The following is a 22,915-nucleotide window of genomic DNA, read 5'->3' as shown; positions in this document are numbered from 1 at the left end:
TATGACAGTGAACTGGCTAAATTCTGTAAACCAGCTGTCGTTATCAATACCTTATAAATAGTTGGAACATGTTTCTTTTACCTAGAACATTCCTTTGTATATCTTCTGACACCTCAGGCAGAGGTAGGTCCTCCTCTGTGTCTCTTAGTACTTTGTACAGGCCTGTACCAGAAACGTGTATCAGTGTTTGTTGACTTTCACTTGAATCTGAACTTCTTGGGCTGCAAAAAAACTGTTTCATACTGATATCTATATTCTGGATACCTAGGATACAGCTGTTTTATAGAGGGAACAACACATGTTTATCAAAGAAAAGTTGAATAATGTTCATTCACATATTCATTTGGCAGTATATAGTCAATGTGTTGAATATATGCAACAGAGTAGGCACTCTTTTAGATCCTGGAAATGCTGTGGTGACCACTGCCAATGCAGCTCTTGCACTTACTAGTTTTATGATCCAGAAGAAAAGACAGGTTTTGATACAACTTGTCATCATAAATTATGATGAAGGTTATGCTAGAAAGCATAGAATCTTATTGTAAGACCTATCTCGGTAATGGGGGGTCAAAGCTTCCCATAGGAAGTGATGTTTAACTTAGGACCAGAGTGTGGGCTGAAACCAGCTGAAAAGGATTAGGAATACTGGAGAAATTAGGGATAAGTCCAGCAATAAGAATTTAAGTGTAGCATCTTTATTAATATATTTTGGGAGTGACTTTTCTCTTCCCAACAGAGCTACCTGACTGGCTCTTTATATTCCTTTAACGAAGACAAGAATATAATAATTGTTTAAGTGATCTCTTTCTGAATATGGCTCTCCAGCCAGTTGTTTAACATTCTAACATTTTTAGAGTAAAAAATATGTATTTTTTGATATATATTTAGTTTTAGTATGTGAAGTCAAAGACAATATTCTAAAAATGCTATTACAACTTTCCAACTCAGAATCACAAGAAAAAATTAATCTTTTTTTGCGGGCATTCATCTGCTCTCTAAATTTTTGAGGTCAGTTTAACTTTTCACAATCTCATAGCAGCAATTCTGACTTGCAGAGAAGCACATGAAAATCATCCACTTATTGGTATTAAAAATTTACCATCTCTATTAGAAATTTCCCACAAAATAACAGTTAATCTTTGTTGAGTGCTTTCCATGTTTAAATACTGTGCTAAATATATTATATGAACTATCTCATCTAAGCATCCAAGAAACACTGTAAGATAAGTCATATTTTTACCCCTTTCCTATAGATAAGGACATTGAAGGCATTTACTGTCCAAGTTCCCAGAACTAGAGGGGGAATATAAGAATTTGATCTCAGAAGTGTCTAGAGTCCTAGTTCCTAACTTGGTATTGCTAAAGAGATCTAAATGAGACATACTAACATGTTGAGACAGTCTCAGACCCTCCTCACAAGTTTTGTCTATTATAAGAAACTGTATTCTTTATTTTATTTAATAAAATAACTGACTCAATTTTCTTTATGTTAAGGTTCATGAGTCAATGAAAACTAAAATATTTATGGATGCAATCCATAAATGGATAAGACAGACCCTTTTGTATATTTTTGATGGGATGACTGTATTTTGGAGAATTTTGGGGCAATATATAACAAAACTTAAAATTCATTTGCCCCTTGACTCAGGAATTATACTTTTAGGAATTTATCCTAAAGCTAAACTTGTTCCTGCATGTAAAGATGTATGTCCTGGGCGTTCTTTATAGTATTATATAAAATAGGAAAAAGTTGGAAATGACTTATGTTTTCAATAGGGGCCTGGTAAAATAAGTTACAGTGTATCAATGAACTATAACTTATGTACTCTTATTTAATACTCATAAAATAGTAGGTATTGTTATTTTATATTATTAAAAAAAGAAGAAAACGAAGAGTAATGATGTTAAGTGACTTGATTAAGATAGTAGGACAGAGACATTGAAGCAGTCTGGCTCCAGAGTACACATTGTTAATTACTGTGCTATATTGCCTCCTGGTCATCTGTTTCCCAGTATGAAAGGAAAATAAATTGATAAGCAAAAAGAAGAAATTATAGAAAATCTCTCTAGTAGGATACTACTTGTTAAAGGCTCTAGATTTCTATCTTTTCTTCTTATAACATATAAAAAATATATAAAATATATATGTATCTATATATACTTATACACATAAATCATACAATCATGGAAAAATTTCTGGACAGATATACAAGAGCTGAATAGTTGGTGCTTTGGGGGATTAGTTTGGAGGCTTTTAAAATTTTTACTTGATGTTCTTTAGCGTAGTAAATTATTTAAAAGTAATGGACACATATTATAGTACTTTTATAATAAAAACAAGTTTAGATTTAAAAACGTAAAAAATAGTGGATTGTGGTAATTACCAATTATGTTATTGGATGAGAGTAAAGAGAGATTTTTATTAAATATTTTCATTTTATACCCTTTTGAACTGGGAACTTAAAACAATGAAAGAATACATATTTCTTTTATAATAAAATATATTTTAAATGAAAAGGCATTAAAAATAGTGGACACAATATTCTCTAACAATTATGCACTATGAAGTACGATTTCTGTGACTAAATTTAGGATATAGTTTATTCATTATATTGATAGTTTAGAATAAATTTGCCTATGTTAAACTTTTATCAGAGAGCTGCAGTCTTATTATCTTAAAGACTACCTCTTTTCTAACATCCATTGAGTTGGAAAGTAACTCAATAAAGATTTATCTTGTTTTTATAAGCAGGATTGTTTATGATTGAAGCTTTAGTTATAAAACCTTTTACAAGAAACGAGATTCAGCAAATGCAGAAGTTGACAGCAATTTTACTAGATGTTCCTAGGCAGTTGAGCACAATTTTCTTGCAGGAAAATGAAATCATGCTTCTTAATTCCAAAATATTTGTGAAAAACAAATGTTAATTTGAAACTGCATTGTTTATTGAGAGAGAAAATTGTCAACTGACAATATTTTTATATTATGCTTAGTCTTGGAATTTACTTGGAATTAGGTTAGCTGATAAATTCTGAAATAGGCATAGTTGAAACTTAAAGTATAACTTATTTGGGGTTGTATTTTTCAGGTGAAGCTCTGAAAGTATCAGCTGAGAGATTTACAGATGACCCCTGTTTTCTCCCAAAAAGGGAGGCAGTGGTTCAAGCTGCCCGTGCCTTGCTGGCTGCAGTGACAAGACTCCTTATCCTTGCGGACATGATTGATGTCATGTGCCTCTTGCAACATGTGTCAGCTGTAAGTAAAAGATGGCTTAGTTTACCTTGGCATTGTCTTCACTTCTAATTTCATTCTCTGAACCTGGCGTCGATCCTAGTGCATCTTGGCTTCACTGTCATTTCTAAACATCACCCCTTCAGAAGCAGACTAGACTGGGTTGTGAAGACTAATGTATACCTCAAAATAAGGAAGCCAGAGTTAGTTCTAAAGCCAATGGGAAATTAAACAGAAGATGGCTTGCTTATAAGTAAATGGCTAGGAAAAGTTCTAGACTTTTGATCATTTAAATAACTATGCTCTCTATAAATAAATAACAATTATATAGATAATATAATAAACATATGAGTATAAATAACTTGAGAAATAGGAACCTTAAAGTTTAAGACATTTGGAAATTTATCCTGGTTTGTAAATGAATTCTACTTTGCCATGTCCTCTTGATTCAGGATAAAGAGTGCATGTTTACAGGTAGTCTGTGATGTCTGTAGTAATCCATTAGGAAAATGTAGACATGTATTTAATATGAGTAAATCATGTATATTAACTAGGAGGATATAAAGTTAGCAAGATATCCTGAATGCTTTATTTTGTCAGACAAACCCACTTAGCACATTTTTAGTAGAAAGAGAATTTTATTAAAGCCTGTTTTCAGAGTTTGACCAAATCATTAGTAGTGTTCAGATGAAAAGGTTGCAAAGAACTCTTTTTATATCTGTTGTATTTTCTGCTTGAAATAGGACCCTTATACTCTGTCTATAAATACATCTGCATTTTCATAAAGTGTCTGTGATTTTAATATAACTACTCTATTAAGCAAACAATGGTCTTATTTGATTAACCTTCTTGTCAAAATCATTTTCTCTAACTGCTAAGCTAAACCTTTCTTTGCATCTTTCTTTTCTCTTTCTTTCTTTCTTTCTTTCTTTCTTTCTTTCTTTCTTTCTCTCTCTGTCTCTCTCTTTCTTTCTTTCTTTTCTTTCTTTCTTTTTTTTTTGAGACACAGTCTTGCACTGTCACCCGGGTTGGAGCGCAATGGTGATCTCGGCTCACTGCAATCTCTGCCTTCTGGGTTCATACAATTCTCCGGCCTTAGCCTCCCGAATAGCTGGGATTATAGGCACACACCACCATGCCTGGCTAATTTTTTGTATTATTTATTTTTAGTAGAGACAGGGTTTCACTATGTTGGCCAGGCTGGTCTCGAACTCCTGACCTTGTGATCCTCCCACCTTGGCTCCCACAGTGCTGGGATTACAGGTGTGAGCCAATGCACCCGGCCACATCTTTCTTGTATTCACTATTGCTTATTTTAATGCTAGAGTGACCCTCTCTGTGTACTTTCATTTTTTTCTTTTGATAGTTTTATTACTGTAAAAACAGCAATTCAATACTTTTTTTTTTTTTTTAGTTTAAGTAGCTTTTTAGGAAAGGGAGTTGCTTTCATCACCAGCAGCTGTTTACTAGAAGATTTGTAGGTGATATAATTGAGCAAAGCTTTCTGTTACTTGCTTCTTGGTTTCTTGAGTAACCATAGACAAATTACTGAACTGATAGTTTTATTACAGTAAAAAGAGCAATTCAATCTTTTTTTTTTAGTTTAAGTAGCTTTTTAGGAAAGGGAATTATTCTCATCACCAGCAGCTCTTTACTAGTAGATTTGTAGGTGACATAATTGAGCAAAGGTTTCTGTTACTTGCTTCTTGGTTTGTTTAATAACCACAAATTACTGAACATTTCTGCGATTCATTTGTCTCATATTTGAATACAGACACTAACAAATGCTGTAAGCAAGAAATGGGTACAAAAGATTAAGTGGCAGGTAATTCCTAGTTCCAATGACCCAATAATTCCTGTTTTAGACTCTAGATTTGTTGAGATAGGACAGAATGCAGGGCTTTTGTAAGGTGAAAACTACCACCTTCATAACCAATTAGGAGGTAACTGTATATAAAGAATAAAACCACCTTCACTACCATTTTAACTGAGTGTCCACTAGGAGGTAGGCACAGAGGTAGGTAATTCACATACATCATACCATGCAAATGAAGCAGGATGGCATTGTAGATCAAACAAAAGCAAAGTACCTCTTGCAGTAAAAATTATAGGTAATATTTATTGGGTTTTTATAATGTGTCAAGCACTGTGCTGGATTATTTCCTTTAATTCAATTCTTACAACAGCCCTATGATCATGATTTCTATTTAACAAATGAGAAAGCTGAGGCACATTGAATTTAAGTAACTTGCTCAAGGCCACAGGAAAGAATTAAAACTTTTGGAACTTACTACTCTAATGGTTAGAACAGCTTTAACTACAAATAGCTTTTAAAAGTTTAGGCAAATTCATGGACCTATAACCAGTTATTAAAGTAAGTTAGATATACCAGAAGGTGTTTTAAATTCTAACCATCCTCTGTCACACTTGGTGCCTTGTTAGAGCCTGAATTTCAACTGGATTATATGTCACATATAAGTATGTATAGTAAAACAATGATATGTTATGAAAAAGGAAGTGGCATCTTATCAAAGAGAAGGGAACATCTTTTGTGGTAAATCGTGATAGTTTTTCATGGTTTCATCCTCATGAAAAGTTTATATATGAATCATATTATCAACTCAATTCTTTCAAGACTTCATGTAGAATGAAAAACACTAAATTGTTTTTGAGGTCATCAGGATTAGAATTATTTAGCCCAACATTTCCCCAAAAGTATTCTGTAGAGCATGTCTTGAAAATATGGAACAGGAAAAAAGTTGTTTCTTTTTGTAATGATCAATGCTGCACATAGAAATTCCCATGAATGTTTTGATGCACATTAGCGCATTAAAATTGTTGAGAAATATTTCCACGAAGAAGCCTGTTTAACTCTGCCTAACTCAGAATTTCCCAAATGTTTTTGACCCCAGAACTCTTCCATAGTATATTAATCCTGGAACTTTCTGAAACCTTACTTTGGGAAATATCAGTTTGGAATTTTTCTAATAATGTTTATGACAATATTAGCTTCTACTTGGAATCAAAAGAATCATAGTGGAGAAACTTCAGTGCCCTTACAGTTTAATATTTTACCTGAGGTAGGCTCTCTGATAATATGCAACATATGCAACTGCCTAATAATAAATGATCACTAACAATGATAACAATCTCAATTTTCTGAGACAGTGAAGCTGATTTTGGACATTTCTAATTGTTGGAGACAAATTTCTCAAACTGAGCTTAAAACTGCCTCCCTGCTATTTCAAACAGTGCATCTAGTTTTGCTTTCTGGAGCAACACAGAATCAAGGCAATAGAAAAGGCTCTTTTCAAATAACTGATGATTACTCTTAGGACTTACCTATGTCTCCCCTTTTCTAGGCTAAAAATTTTTTGACTTTTAGATGTTCCTTATATGGTAGTTTCAGACCACTCTAAATACCACGGAATTTCTATATATTTTTCAAATTGGCTTACATTTCTTTGTATGACTTTTAGTTTTCTGCTGAAATTTTCAGTCTTTATTTTGATCTACTCAACATGGTGAGCAGAACTGTCTGATCTTCACGGTTTGAGAACTCCAGTGTTTGGACTCCTTGGGTGCCTGCTTCTGCTATCATTTTCCTTGCTTTTACTCATGGTGTCTTGTCTTATAATGTGAATGGCTATTTTTGATTGGATACTGAACATCACCTCTTCTGAAACCCATTTCAGGAAATTTCTCACTGCCTTATTAGCTCTTTGATTTTTTTAGATGAATTGTTTTATCATCAAACCTTATTTGTTTCCTTCAGCAGAGGATCAGACTGAATTTCTAATTTGCCATTACAAGAAATAGAAGTCCCCCAAATCATCTCTGTAAATCCTTTCTATGCATTCTAGATTGTAGGTAACTTCCATAAAATGTTGAAATCAATGTCTTGAAATCAAAACAAACTCTCTGATGTGAACATTCCATTATATAAATGGACAATTACATCCCTGATTTAATGTCTAACATGATCTTACCTATCACAGTAGCCTTGTCATGTTGTTGGTTCATATTGATTTTGAAAGCAATTACAACCTCCAACTCTCTGAGCTCAAACTACTCCTAATCCAGGTCTTCCTCCTCTGATACTAGTCTTTTTTTAATTATGTAAAGGTAGAAGTTACATTTATATTCATTGAACTTTATCTTATTAATTCTAGCTTTTTGTTACAGTCCATCAAGATCCTTTGACTCTCGATTTTGTCCTCCTTTCCTAACCTGATATCATTTTCAAATTTATTCATGAAAAAATGTTTAATGACATGGAAAACAGTATTATATCTTTCTTTTAGATAATAGCAATCAAATATAAACACCCTTTGATGAGTAAAGTTGTTGAAATGAGCTTCAAGCTTCTTCATTGGGCTGCTGTATAAACCATGCTTCTTTATTTCATTTTCAAGCACTTCTTTATTTTATTTTATTATTATACTTTAGGTTTTAGGGTACATGTGCACAATGTGCAGGTTTGTTACATATGTATCCATGTGCCGTGTTGGTTTGCTGCACCCATTAACTCGTCATTTAGCATTAGGTATATCTCCTAATGCTGTCCCTCACCCCTCCCCCGAACCCACAACAGTCCCCGGAGTGTGATGTTCCCCTTCCTGTGTCCATGAGTTCTCATTATTCAATTCCCACCTATGAGCGAGAACATGCAGTGTTTGGTTTTTTGTCCTTGCGATAGTTTATTGAGAATGATGTTTTCCAGTTTCATCTATGTCCCTACAAAGGACATGAACTCATCATTTTTTATGGCTGCATAGTATTCCATGGTGTATATGTGCCACATTTTCTTAATCCAGTCTATCGTTGTTGGATATTTGGGTTGGTTCCAAGTCTTTGCTATTGTGAATAGTGCCGCAATAAACATACGTGTGCATGTGTCTTTATAGCAGCATGATTTATAGTCCTTTGGGTATACACCCAGTAATGGGATGGCTGGGTCAAATGGTATTTCTAGTTCTAGATCCCTGAGGAATCGTCACACTGACTTCCACAATGGTTGAACTAGTTTACAGTCCCACCAACAGTGTAAAAGTGTTCCTATTTCTCCATATCCTCTCCAGCACCTGCTGTTTCCTGACTTTTTAATGATGGCCATTCTAACTGGTGTGAGGTGGTATCTCACTGTGGTTTTGATTTGCATATCTCTGATGGCCAGTGATGATGAGCATTTTTGCATGTGTTTTTTGGCTGCATAAATGTCTTCTTTTGAGAAGTGCCTGTTCATGTCCTTCACCCACTTTTCGATGGGGTTGTTTGTTTTTTTCTTGTAAATTTGTTTGAGTTCATTGTAGATTCTGGATATTAGCCCTTTCTCAGATGAGTAGGTTGCAAAAATTTTCTCCCATTCTGTAGGTTTCCTGTTCTCTCCAATGGTAGTTTCTTTTGCTGTGCAGAAGCTCTTTAGTTTAATTAGATCCCATTTGTCAATTTTGGCTTTTGTTGCCATTGCTTTTGGTGTTTTAGACATGAAGTCCTTGCCTGTGCCTATGTCCTGAATGGTATTGCCTAGGCTTTCTTCTAGAGTTTTTATGGTTTTAGGTCTAACATGTAAGTCTTTAATCCATCCTGAATTAATTTTTGTATAAGGTGTAAGGAAGGGATCCAGTTTCAGCTTTCTACATATGGCTAGCCAGTTTTCCCAGCACCATTTATTAAATAGGGAATCCTTTCCCCATTGCTTGTTTTTGTCAGGTTTGTCAAAGACCAGATAGTTGTAGATATGCGGCATTATTTCTGAGGGCTCTGTTCTGTTCCATTGATCTATGTCTCTGTTGTGGTACCAGTACCATGCTGTTTTGGTTACTGTAGCCTTGTAGTATAGTTTGAAGTGAGGTAGCGTGATGCCTCCAGCTTTGTTCTTTTGGCTTAGGATTGACTTGGTGATGCAGGCTCTTTTTTGGTTCCATATGAACTTTAAAGTAGTTTTTTCCAATTCTGTGAAGAAAGTCATTGGTAGCTTAATGGGGATGGCATTGAATCTATAAATTACCTTGGGCAGTATGGCCATTTTCATGATATTGATTCTTCCAACCCATGAGCATGGAATGTTCTTCCATTTGTTTGTATCCTCTTTTATTTCATTGAGCAGTGGTTTGTAGTTCTCCTTGAAGAGGTCCTTCACATCCCTTGTAAGTTGGATTCCTAGATATTTTATTCTCTTTGAAGCAATTGTGAATGGGAGTTCACTCATGATTTGGCTCTCTGTTTGTCTGTGATTGGTGTACAAGAATGCTTGTGATTTTTGTACATTGATTTTGTATCCTGAGACTTTGCTGAAGTTGATTATCAGCTTAAGGAGATTTTGGGCTGAGACAATGGGGTTTTCTAGATATACAATCATGTCATCTGCAAACAGGGACAATTTGACTTCCTCTTTTCCTAATTGAATACCCTTTATTTCCTTCTCCTGCCTGATTGCCCTGGCCAGAACTTCCAGCACTATGTTGAATAGGAGTGGTGAGAGAGGGCATCCCTGTCTTGTGCCAGTTTTCAAAGGGAATGCTTCCAGTTTTTGCCCATTCAGTATGATATTGGCTGTGGGTTTGTCATAGATAGCTCTTATTATTTTGAGATACATCCCATCAATAGCTAATTTATTGAGAGTTTTTAGCATGAAGGGTTGTTGAATTTTGTCAAAGGCCTTTTCTGCATCTATTGAGATAATCATGTGGTTTTTGTCTTTGGTTCTGTTTATATGCTGGATTACATTTAGTGATTTGCTTATGTTGAACCAGCCTTGCATCCCAGGGATGAAGCCCACTTGATCATGGTGGATAAGCTTTTTGATGTGCTGCTGGATTCGGTTTGCCAGTATTTTATTGAGGATTTTTGCATCAATGTTCATCAAGGATATTGGTCTGAAATTCTCTTTTTTGGTTATGTCTCTGCCAGGCTTTGGTATCAGGATGATGCTGGCCTCATAAAATGTGTTAGGGAGGATTCCCTCTTTTTCTATCGATTGGAATAGTTTCAGAAGGAATGGTACCAGTTCCTCCTTGTACCTCTGGTAGAATTTGGCTGTGAATCCATCAGGTCCTGGACTCTTTTTGGTTGGTAAGCTATTGATTATTGCCACAATTTCAGAGCCTGTTATTGGTCTATTCAGAGATTCAACTTCTTCCTGGTTTAGTCTTGGGAGGGTGTATGTGTCAAGGAATTTATCCATTTCTTCTAGATTTTCTAGTTTATTTGCATAGAGGTGTTTGTAGTATTCTCTGATGGTAGATTGTATTTCTGTGGGATCGGTGCTGATAACCCCTTTTTCATTTTTTATTGCATCTATTTGATTCTTCTCTCTTTTCTTCTTTATTAGTCTTGCTAGCAGTCTATCAATTTTGTTGATCTTTTCAAAAAACCAGCTCCTGGATTCATTAATGTTTTGAAGGGTTTTTTGTGTCTCTATTTCCTTCAGTTCTGCTCTGATTTTAGTTATTTCCAGCCTTCTGCTAGCTTTTGAATGTGTTTGCTCTTGCTTTTCTAGTTCTTTTAATTGTGATGTTAGGGTGTCAATTTTAGATATTTCCCGCTTTCTCTTGTGGGCATTTAGTGCTATAAATTTCCCTCTACACACTGCTTTGAATGTGTCCCAGAGATTCTGGTATGTTGTGTCTTTGTTCTCATTGGTTTCAAAGAACATCTTTATTTCTGCCTTCATTTCATTATGTACCCAGTAGTCATTCAGGAGCAGGTTGTTCAGTTTCCATATAGTTGAGTGGTTTTGAGTGAGTTTCTTAATCCTGAGTTCTAGTTTGATTGCACTGTGGTCTGAGAGACAGTTTGTTATAATTTCTGTTCTTTTACATTTGCTGAGGAGAGCCTTACTTCCAACTATGTGGTCAATTTTGGAATAGGTGTGGTGTGGTGCTGAGAAAAATGTATATTCTGTTGATTTGGGGTGGAGAGTTCTGTAGATGTCTATTGGGTCCACTTTGTGCAGAGCTGAGTTCAATTCCTGGATATCCTTGTTAACTTTCTGTCTTGTTGATCTGTCTAATGTTGACAGTGGGGTGTTAAAATCTCCCATTATTATTGTGTGGGAGTTTAAGTCCCTTTGTAGGTCACTCAGGACTTGCTTTATGAATCTGGGTGCTCCTGTGTTGGATGCATATATATTTAGGATAGTTAGATCTTCTTGTTGAATTGATCCCTTTACCATTATGTAATGGCCTTCTTTGTCTCTTTTGATGTTTGTTGGTTTAAAGTCTATTTTATCAGAGACTAAGATTGCAACCCCTGCCTTTTTTTGTTTTCCATTTGCTTGGTAGATATTCCTCCATCCCTTTATTTTGAGTCTATGTGTGTCTCTGCACGTGAGATGGGTTTCCTGAATACAGCACACTGATGGGTCTTGACTCCTTATCCAGTTTGCCAGTCTGTGTCTTGATTGGAGCATTTACCCCATTTACATTTAAAGTTAATATTGTTATGTGTGAATTTGATCCTGTCATTATGATGTTAGTTGGTTATTTTGCTCGGTAGTTGATGCAGTTTCTTCCTAGCCTCGATGGTCTTTAGAATTTGGCATGTTTTTGCAGTGGCTGGTACCGGTTTTTCCTTTCCATGTTTAGTGCTCCCTTCAGGAGCTCTTTTAGGGCAGGTCTGGTGGTGACAAAATCACTCAGCATTTGCTTGTCTGTAAAGTATTTTATTTCTCCTTCACTTATGAAGCTTAGTTTGGCTGGATATGAAATTCTGGGTTGAAAATTCTTTTCTTTAAGAATGTTGAATATTGGCCCCCACTCTCTTCTGGCTTGTAGAGTTTCTGCTGAGAGATCAGCTGTTAGTCTGATGGGCTTCCCTTTGTGGGTAATCCGACCTTTCTCTCTGGCCGCCCTTAACATTTTTTCCTTCATTTCAACTTTGGTGAATCTGACAATTATGTGTCTTGGAGTTGCTCTTCTCGAGGAGTATCTTTGTGGCGTTCTCTGTATTTCCTGAGTCTGAATGTTGGCCTGTCTTGCTAGATTGGGGAAGTTCTTCTGGATAATATCTTGCAGAGTGTTTTCCAACTTGGTTCCATTCTCCCCGTCATTTTCAGGTACACCAATCAGACGTAGGTTTGGTCTTTTCACATAGTCCCAAATTTCTTGGAGGCTTTGTTCATTTCTTTTTATTCTTTTTTCTCTAAACTTCCCTTCTCATTTCATTTCATTCATTTCATCTTCCATCACTGATACCCTTTCTTCCAGTGATTGCATCGGCTCCTGAGGCTTCTGCAATCTTCGCGTAGTTCTCGAAACTTGACTTTCAGCTCCATCAGCTCCTTTAAGCCCTTCTCTCTGTTGGTTATTCTAGTTATCCATTCGTCTAATTTTTTTTCAAAGTTTTTAACTTCTTTGCTATTGTTTTGAATTTCCTCCCATAGCTCGGAGTAGTTTGATCATCTGAAGCCTTCTTCTCTCAACTCGTCAAAGTCATTCTCCATCCAGCTTTGTTCTGTTGCTGGTGAGGAACTGCGTTCCTTTGGAGGAGGAGAGGTGCTCTGCTTTTTAGAGTTTCCAGTTTTTCTGCTCTGTTTTTTCCCCATCTTTGTGGTTTTATTTACTTTTGGTCTTTGATGATGGTGATGTACAGATGGGTTTTTGGTGTAGATGTCCTTTCTGTTTGTTAGTTTTCCTTCTACCAGACAGGACCCTCAGCTGCAGGTCTGTTGGAGTTTGCTAGAGGTCCACTCCAGACCCTGTTTGGCTGAATGTCAGCAGCGGTGGCTGCAGAACAGCGTATTTTCATGAACCACAAATTCAGCTGTCTGATCGTTCCTCTGGAAGTTTTGTCTCAGAGGAGTACCTGGCTGAGTGAGGTGTCAGTCTGTTCCTACTTGGGGGTGCCTCCCAGTTAGGCTGCTCGGGGGTCAGGGACCCACTTTAGGAGTCAGTCTGCCCGTTCTCAGATCTCCAGCTGCGTGCTGGGAGAACCACTACTCTCTTCAAATCTGTCAGACAGGGACATTTAAGTCTGCAGAGGTTCCTGCTGAATTTTTGTTTGTCTGTGCCCTGCCCCCAGAGGTGGAACCTACAGAGGCAGGCAGGCCTCCTTGAGCTGTGGTGGGCTCCACCCAGTTCGAGCTTCCTGGCTGCATTGTTTACCTAAGCAAGCCTGGGGAATGGTGGGCACCCCTCCCCCAGCCTCGCTGCCGCCTTGCAGTTTGATCTCAGACTGCTGTGCTAGCAATCAGTGAGATTCCATGGGCATGGGACCCTCTGAGACAGGTGCGGGACACAATCTCCTGGTGTGCCGTTTTCCAAGCCTGTTGGAAAAGCGCAGTATTAGGGTGGGACTGACCCGATTTTCCAGGTGCCGTCTGTTACCCCTTTCTTTGACTAGGAAAGGGAACTCCCTGACCCCTTGCGCTTCCCGAGTGAGGCAATGCCTCGCCCTGCTTCGGCTCGCGCACAGTGCGCTGCACCGACTATCCTGCACCCACTGTTTGGCACTCCCTAGTGAGATGAACCCGGTACCTCATATGGAAATGCAGAAATCACCCATCTTCTGTGCTGCTCACTCTGGGAGCTGTAGTTGAAGCACTTCTTGAAAGACCTTCTTGAAATCAAGATATATTGTTTGTGGCATTATGGATTTATCAGTCTAGTAATCCCAGTTATAAAGGAAATGAAGTTAGTTTGGCATGACTTACTTTTTAATGACCCAGTAAGAGTTCTAAGTGACCATTGCTTGCCTGCTTTTATTTCTTTTCTCTTTTGTTCTGACGTTCGTTTTTCAAATTACTTATAATCCGCTTAATTATGATGCAAAACCACTTGTTGCTGGGTTCTTCTTACTCTTAAGATCTCAATATAATTAGTTTAAACCCTCATTCTGTGTCCTATCAAATATAATGTTCTCCCCCAAATTTCTGCAAATTCCTTGGGAGCTCATATTTTTAGGGTCAACTCTGTCTCCAAGCTTTTTCTTCCACTGAATTATTTTCATTTATAGATTGTCTTTCTGTCTCTGTTCTACATTATGTTCACCCAGAATCTGGAGTTGGCCTTTTCCCCTTGCATGAATAGACACGCAGATACACACATTCTCCAACCCTACCAGAGTAGGCCAGAATATATGAATATAGTAAACCTTACAGAAACTTATGGGAAGATGATAGGGAGGGATATCTATATTGCAACAATATGTTCTAAATGGCTTCAATTTGTATGTTCGAAATCTTCAAAATCTTATTGATAGGAACTCCATCTCATTGCCCTTCCACATTTTTTCTCTAGCTACTTTCCCTCAAACTTCTAAATTATGTTCATTGGAATGCAGTAAAGATAGTTATCTCTCTAGCACTTGACTTGGCCCCTGCTTATTTCTTTCCTTAGGGTATCGCTACCCACCTTAAATTACTCCTTAAGGTATTTTCTTCAGTATAGGTAGTGCCCTTCCTAAGAAGAATTCTGTAGTCAGCTACCACCCTCCCCAATCCTACCATATAATAATCTATCATAGATTTTTGGTGGGAGGAGGGTATCCACTTTAAAGATATGAATTTCTCCTGGGCACACACTTTTTTTCCCCCAAAACAGAGGACTGCCTTTTTATTTCTTGCCCTTATTTTGCATGTAATGGACCAAGGCCTGCCTTTCTTCTCCTCCCGTCTTTACTATTTCATTCAGGCTTCTGGACTTTTTTTTTTTTTTTCCCTCCTGACACTTATACAAGTTCCTGCTACATTTTCTGTTTTTGTTCTTTGTTTCATAGCATTAAAGAATTCCTCTGAGCTCACAATTTTTTTTAAGTGGCCTTACTCTTATTTTTCTTCTTATGACTTTTCCTACATAATAGATTTTTTTCAATCCTGTTGAAGTATATTTCCTTTTAGATGTCAGATAAATGAGATGTTACTCTCTTCTAATAGCATGTATCTATGTATTTCCTGATTTTGTGAAGCTTTCTTATTTCTATTCAATTATACTCTTTCCACTGAGACTGCCCCAGGAGAAGCAATTACAATAGAACATTTACAAGGACATAGTCCGAGACAACCAACTAGTGTAAACATGGGTCACTGAGCAACCCAAAATGGACGAGTACTGCCAAATTAAATAATCAAGGATTCCTGACATGGCACTTTTAAACGTGTTCTTTTGGGGAAAACAGATCCAAATGAAAGGTAATAGGGGACAGAGGAAAAAAATGCTGATATTTCAATACTTCATCAATTGTAGAAACTTGGAAAGGTATTTTGGCTCTATTGTCACCATTGTTTATAAATAATTTTTTATAGGAATTTAAGTTAAAATGTTTATCTCTGGCCGGGCGCGGTGGCTCACGCTTGTAATCCCAGCACTTTGGGAGGCCGAGGCAGGTGGATTACGAGGTCAGGAGATCGAGACCACGGTGAAACCCCGTCTCTACAAAAAATACAAAAAAATTAGCCGGGAGTGGTGGCGGGGGCCTGTAGTCCCAGCTACTCGGAGAGGCTGAGGCAGGAGAATGGCCTGAACCCGGGAGGCGGAGCTTGCAGTGAGCCGAGATTGCGCTACTGCACTCCAGCCTGGGTGACAGAGCGAGACTCTGTCTCAAAAAAAAAAAAAAAAAAAAAAAAAAATGTTTATCTCTTTGATACTGTTCAAGTGTTTCAAACTTTTCTGTACTATTTGTTCTTCTTAGGATTCCACATCTTGTTTTATTGGCATCTGGATTTCTTTTTTTCTTTTTTTTTTTTTGAGACAGAGATTTGCTCTTTTTGCACACCTGGAGTGCAATGGCGTGGTCTCGGCTCACTGCAACCTCCACCTCCCAGGTTCAAGTGATTCTCCTGACTCAGCCTCCTGAGTAGCTGGGATTACAGGTGTGCACCACCATGCCAGGCTAATTTTTGTATTTTTAGTAAAGACAGTGTTTTGCCATGTTGGCCAGGCTGGTCTCAAACTCCTGACCTTGGGTTATCTGCCCACTTTGGCCTCCCAAAGTGCTGGGATTACAGGCGTCAGCCACCATGCCCACCTTGGCATCTGGATTTCTAAGGGTCAATTTTATTTGGAAGAAAATAGGTTTGGATGGCTTCTGCTTACTGGGTCAGGACATTGTGGGAAGAAAACATGGCTTTTGGCAGCATGGAGACCTTGCTTGAATCCTGGCTGTGTTGTTGATTAGCTGGGTGATTTTGGGAAAGTTAAAAATCTCTGAGCTTTGGTTTCTTCTTCTGAGTTATAGGAAAAATAAAACTTATTCTGAATACCTTGAAAGGGTTTTGTGAAGACTGAATGATATATGACATAAATTACTTGGCAAGAACTGGTGTAAGTTCTCTTTCACCTTCTTTCCCTGTCCCATCTTTCTCTTCTGTGGTATCTTGCTCCCACTTTTTGGCCCTTGGAGTGAAATGTTGTACTTATTCCTAAAAATGAAGGGAAATTTGACTATTGAATTGAACTAACTTTTCTAACTTTTTCCATTTATCATACCATAGTCAGGTTTTACTTGTTTTGGGAATGTTGATCCCTTTGGATTTGGTAATAGACCAGCGTCTTACAGGAAATGGGTCCAGAATTTAACAACTTTTGTCAAATGTATATTTAACATTTGCTACATAATTTTATAAAGCATTTGTGGACAAACAATAATTCTGACTATGACGAATATTTATATTGACAGAAAAATCACATACCATGTTGGCAGCTGAGACTCTCTGAGGCCACCCTCTGTTTAAAAGGCAGATATGTACCAACAAAAAGATTTTCTAAAGCCTTTTATTATTGAAGATATCAGCAGCTGATAAAGGGAAAATTACTGTATAATTAAGAGCTGTTAGAAGCTATGTATATTTTGTGGAAGATCTTAGGCAAAATATGTAAAAGTATATTAAGGTGTAAAGAAAAACAGCAAGTCAAGACTGGTATTTAAGATGTGTATTAGTCTGTTTTCATGCTGCTGATAAAGACATACTTGATACTGGGCAATTTACAAAAGAAAGAGGTTTAATAGACTTACAGTTCCACGTGGATTCCATGTGGATTTTGTGATTGTGAGGGGAGGCCTCACAATCATGGCAGAAGGCAAGGAGGAGCAAGTCACATCTTATGTGGATGGTGGCAGGCAAAGAGAGAGCTTGTGGAGGGAAACTCCTGTTTTTAAAACCATCAGATCTCCTGAGACTCATTCACTATCACGAGAACAGTGCAGGAAAGACTTGGCCTGGTAATTCAATCACCTCCCACCTGGTTCCTCCCATGACATGTGGGAATTGTGGGAGTTACAATTCAAGATGAGATTTGGGTGGGGACACAGCCAAACTATATCATTCTGCCCCCTGGCCCATCCCAAATCTCATGTCCTCACATTTCAAAACTAATCATGCCTTCTCAACATTCACCCAAAGTCTTAATTCATTTCAGCATTAACTCAAAAGTCCACAGTTCAACATCTCATCTAAGACAAGGCAAGTCCCTTCTGCCTATGAGCCTGTAAAATCAAAAGCAAGTTAGTTACTTCCTAGATACAATGAGGGTACAGGCATTGGGTAAATACAGCTGTTACAAATGGGACAAATGTGTCAAAACAAAGGGGCTACAGGCCCCATGCAAGTCCACAATCCATCAGGGAAGTCAAATCTTAAAGCTCTAAAATGATCTCCTTTGACTCCATGTCTCACATCCAGATCACGCCGATTCAAGAGGTGGGTTCCCATGGTCTTGGGCAGCTCTCCCCCTGTGGCTTTGCAGGATACAGCCTTCCTCCTGGCTGTGTTCATGGGTTGCCATTGAGTGTCTGTGGCTTTTCCAGGTGCACAGTGCAAGCTGTCAGTGGAGCTATCATTCTAGGGTGGTTCTGGAGGACAGTGGCCCTCTTCTCACAGCTCCATTAGGTGGTGCCCCAGTAGGTACTCTGTGTGAGGGTTCCGACCCCACATTTCCCTCCCACACTTCCTAACAGAGGTTCTCCATGAGAGCCCTGCCCCTGCAGCAAACTTCTACCTGGACATCCAAGCGTTTCCATAAATTCTCTAAAATCTAGGCAGAGGTTCCCAAACCTCAGTTCTTGACTTCTGTGCACTTGCAGGCTCAATACCACATGGAAGCTGGCAAGGCTTCAGAAGCTGCGTTCTGAAGCCACGGCCCAAGCTTGACATTGGTCCCTTTCAGCCACAGCTGGAGCAGCTAAGACAAAGGGCTCCAAGTCCCTAGGCTGCAGACAGCATGGGGACCTTGGGCTTGGCCCATGAAACTGCTTTTTCCTCTTAGGCTTCCTGGTCTGTGATGGGAGGGGTTGCTGTAAAGTCCTCTGCCATGCCCTGGAGACATTTTCCCTATTGTCATGGGGATTAATATTTGGCTCCTCATTACTTATGCAAATTTCTGCAGCTGGCTTGAATTTTTCCTCAGAAAATGTGATTTTCTTTTCTATCACGTTGTCAGGCTGCAAATTTTCCAGACTTTATGCTCTGCTTCCCTTATAAAACTGAATGCCTTTAACAGTACCCAAGTCACCTCTTGAATGCTTTGCTGCTTAGAAGTTCCTTAAACCAGATACTCTAAATCATCTCTCTCAAGTTCAAAGTTCCACACATCTCTAGGGCAGGGGCAAAATGCCACCAATCTCTTTGCTAAAACATAACAAGAGTCACCTTTGCTCCAGTTCCCAACAAGTTCCTCATTTCCAGCTTTGACCGCCTCAGCCTGGGCTTTATTGCCCATATATTTATCAGCATTTTGGGCAAAGCCATTCAACAAGTCTCTAGGAAGTTCCAAACCTTCCCACATTTTCATGTTTTCTTCTGAGCCCTCCAAACTGTTCTAACCCCTGCCTGTTACCCAGTTCCCAAGTTGCTTCCACATTTTCAGGTACCTACAGCAGCACCCCACTCTACTGGTACCAATTTACTGTATTAGTCTGTTTTCATGCTGCTAATAAAGACATACCTGAGACTGGGCAATTTACAAAAGAAGGAGGTTTAATGGACTTACAGTTCCACTTTGCTGGGGAGGCTACACAATCATGGTGGAAGCAAGGAGGAGCAAGTCGCATCTGATGTGGATGGCGGCAGGCAAAGAGAGAGCTTACATAGGGAAACTCCCATTTTTAAAACCATCAGATCTCGTGACACTCATTCACTATCACGAGAACAGTGCAGGAAAGACCTGCCCCCATAATTCAGTCACCTTCCACCAGGTTCCTCCTATGACACGTGGGAATTGTGGGAGTTACAATTCAAGATGAGATTTGGGTGGGAACACAGCCATCAAGATATAAGAGAAGAAATTAGAAATAGAGACAAATAGGGCATACTTGCTGGATTTGTCATGAATTTCCTATTGGAAATTTTAGGGAAGAAGACATTTTTTTTTTCAAACATGTATATTTTTTAAATTTTTTTTTAATTAATATGGATACATAATAGTTGTACTTATGGGGTACATGTGATATTTTGATAAAAGCGTATAATGTGTAATGATCAAATCAGGGTAATTGGAATATCCATCACCTCAAGCATTTATCATTTCTTTGTGCTGGGAACATTCTGATTCTACTTTTTTAGTTATTTTGAAATATGTGATAAATTATTGTTAACTATGGTCTTTCTATTGTGTTACCAAACACCAGATTTTTTTCCATCTAACTTTATTTTTATATCCATTAACCATCCCTTCTATATCCCCCTATTTTGACAAGTAAAAATTATATATATTTATGGTATATAACATGATGTTTTAATACATGTATACATTCTGGAATCGCTAACTCAAGCTATTTAATATATATGCATTACCTTTTATACTACCAATTTTTGGTAGTGAGAACACTTAAAATTTACTCTAGCAATTTTCATATATATAATTTATTGGTATTAACTATGGTCACCGTGATATACAATAGATCTCTTGAGATTATTCCTCCTGTTTAATTGAAATTTTATGACCTTTGACCATACAAATTTAAACCATGTAAAATTTTCATTTTTTAAGAAGGAATCAGCATCTTTCCAGTTATCTCTGATTTGATTAATTAATGAATTACCTCAGCAAATGGTTATTTTTATGTGCTTACTTTGTGGCAGTCACCATCACTCTAGTATGTGCTAGGGATTCAAATTTCTAAAAATACCATCATGATCCTGCTTTCTTGGAATTTACAGACTAGATAAAAAGTAACTTAACAATATGTTATTACGGTAGAGGTTGGTACAAAGTGTTATGGAGGTTGGAATTGTATTAAGAGAGGGTATGTTGAATGAATACTATGTGGCTGAGTTTGGAGAGTTGACTAGAGAAAGAAGTTAGTGGGGCAGAGGGCATTTTACCTGCAGAAGAAGATGTATGCTGAAAGACTTGTAATAGTCCTGAATGGCTGAGATGAAGGGTGAACAGTGTGGGAGCAATAAGAGTTGAAGCTGGAGAGGTAGGCATAGACCTAATTTGAAAGGTCTATGTGCTAAGTTACAAAGTTTGAACTATAGTCTGAAAGCTAAGGGGAAACCATTAAAGAATTTTAAGCAGGGTAATGATGAGGGGACTTCACAAAGTTCATAGAAAAATGGAATTAAAAGAAAAAAATAAAAAATATAAACTTTGTTTCTCATCATAAACTCCATCAAGTTGAAGACACTTTTGTAAATAATGATACTAGCCACTTAGTTCATCCCTAAAGAACTGAATGTCCTGGAATTTAACCGTGCCAATGCAGTCTTTTTTACATTATTAACTGAAGAAATATGAGTGCCCTTTACATGCTTTTTGAGATTTGGAAACAAAAAGAAGTCAGAAGGAGCTAAACCAGGACTGTAAGGTGGATACCTAATGATTTTATATTGAAACTTGCAAAATTGCCTTTGTTTGATAAGAGGAATGAGCAGAATGAGCAGGAGCATTGTGGTGGAGAAGGACTCGGGTGAAGCTTTCCCAGTGTTTCTCTGCTAAAGCTTTGGCTAGCTTTCTGAAAAGACTCTCATAATGAACAGATACTATCATTCCATGGCCTTCCAGGAAATCAACAAGCAAAATTCCTTGAGCATCTTAAAAAACTATTGCCATGATCTTTGCTCTTGACTAGCTTGCTTTTGCATTGACAGGACCACTTCCACCTCTTGGTAGATATTGCTTTGATTGTGCTCAGTCTTCAGGATTTACTGGTAAATCCACGTTCGTCTTCTGTTACATTTCTCCAAAGGAATACTTAAGGAGCTTGATGAAATTAAAATTGTTAAAACGTTTCATTGAAAGCTCTGGTCTTATCTACAACTGATCTATGTGCAACAATTTTGGCATTCATCCAGGGGAAACTTTGCTCAAATGAAAATTTTCAGTCAGAATTGTGTAAGCTGAACCAGTTCAGATGTCTATGATGTTGGCTATTGCTTATGGTGTTAATTGTTGGTCCTCTTCAATTAGGGCACAAACAAGATTAATTTTTTCCTTGCAAATTGATGTAGGTGGTCTGCTGCTGTGGGTTTTGTCTTCAACATCATCTTGACCCTTCTCGAAATGGGTTACCCATTTGTAAACTGCTGATTTCTTTGGGGACATTGCCCATAAACTTTTTATTTTATTTTATTTTATCTTATCTTTGAGATGAAGTCTTGTTCTGTCACCCAGGCTGGAGTGCAGTGGTGTGATCTTGGCTCACTGCAACCTCTGCCTCCTGGGCTCAAGCAATTCTCTTGCCTCAGCCTCCCAAGTAACTGGGATTACAGGTGCATGCCACCACACTCGGCTAATTTTTGTATTTTTAATAGAGATGGGATTTTACCATGTTGGCCAGGCTGGTCTCTAACTCTTGACCTCAAGTGATCTGCCAGCCTTGGCCTCCCAAAGTGCTGAGATTACAGCGTGAGCCACTGCGCCTGGCCAAACTTTTCATAAAGCATCAATGATTTCATCATTTTTCCACCCAAGCCTCACCATAAATCGGATGTTTCTCACAGTGTCAAGCCCAGTGCTTTGCACAGTGATGCTGCTCTATAAACAATTATTGAATGACCCTTTTGTTCAGTCCTTGTTCACTACTGAAAGGTGTCATGAGCTTAATGACAATAGTCTTTTCAATTTTATGGAACTTTTAAGTTTATAAAGCAGTAACCTATGAAGCTAGATTGTAAAATCTGTTAGGGTAAGAGTTGTTTCTCTTTTGTTTTCCTCTGTTTCTTACATGTCTGGTATGTTGCTCATTGATAAATATTTGTTGAATGAATGTCTTTTATTTTTCCTCAACTGATTTCACAATAACTGAAGTAGTTATTGTGAAGTAGGCAGGCAAAGACAATTTGTCCTATGTTATAGACAACACAATCAAAGTTGGAATAGTAATGACTTGTCCAAAGTGATGCAGTTATTAAATGGCACAACAAGGACTTGAACCTCAGACCTCAAGGTCAGTGTGCCTTCACCTACATAGAACTATTTCTAATTTAGATCTCAAGCCCAATTTTGCTCTATGTTCTTAACTTTTATAGTCATTCCTTACAGCAAAAAAAAAAAAAAAAAAAAAAAATTTGAGATATGTATGTGAGCTTTAATTTTCTGCTTCAGTTGTAAACTTCCTTTTAATGAGTGGTATTATCATCTTGTAAGTTCATTTGGAAAATATGTATGAAAGTCAATGGATTAAGTTCAGAAACATTAAATAATTTCTTTCTCTGTAATACTTTTTTTTGATTGCTCTGTGGTTGCCATATTTAAGTAAGGTAGATTAGCCATTTCTTATGCTTAAAACAATTTCTTTTTACTC

The 22,915-nt window shown here is 37.7% G+C and overlaps 1 protein-coding gene across 2 annotated transcripts in view; it reads left to right on the top strand.

Moving 5' to 3' along the window:
* The window catches only part of CTNNA3 (catenin alpha 3), a 1,790,392-nt gene that overhangs the window by 114,702 nt on the left and 1,652,775 nt on the right, over positions 1-22,915 (top strand). For both annotated transcript variants that reach the window (XM_003258218.3, XM_012497056.2), the window contains one exon: positions 3,090-3,256. In XM_003258218.3, the coding sequence (XP_003258266.2) occupies positions 3,090-3,256 (167 nt within the window). The remainder of the gene's footprint in view (positions 1-3,089; positions 3,257-22,915) is intronic.

Source organism: Nomascus leucogenys, chromosome 18 (genome assembly GCF_006542625.1).
Source record: "Nomascus leucogenys isolate Asia chromosome 18, Asia_NLE_v1, whole genome shotgun sequence".
Classification (NCBI taxonomy): Eukaryota; Metazoa; Chordata; class Mammalia; order Primates; family Hylobatidae; genus Nomascus; species Nomascus leucogenys.
This window is presented reverse-complemented; position numbering and strand designations above follow the sequence as displayed.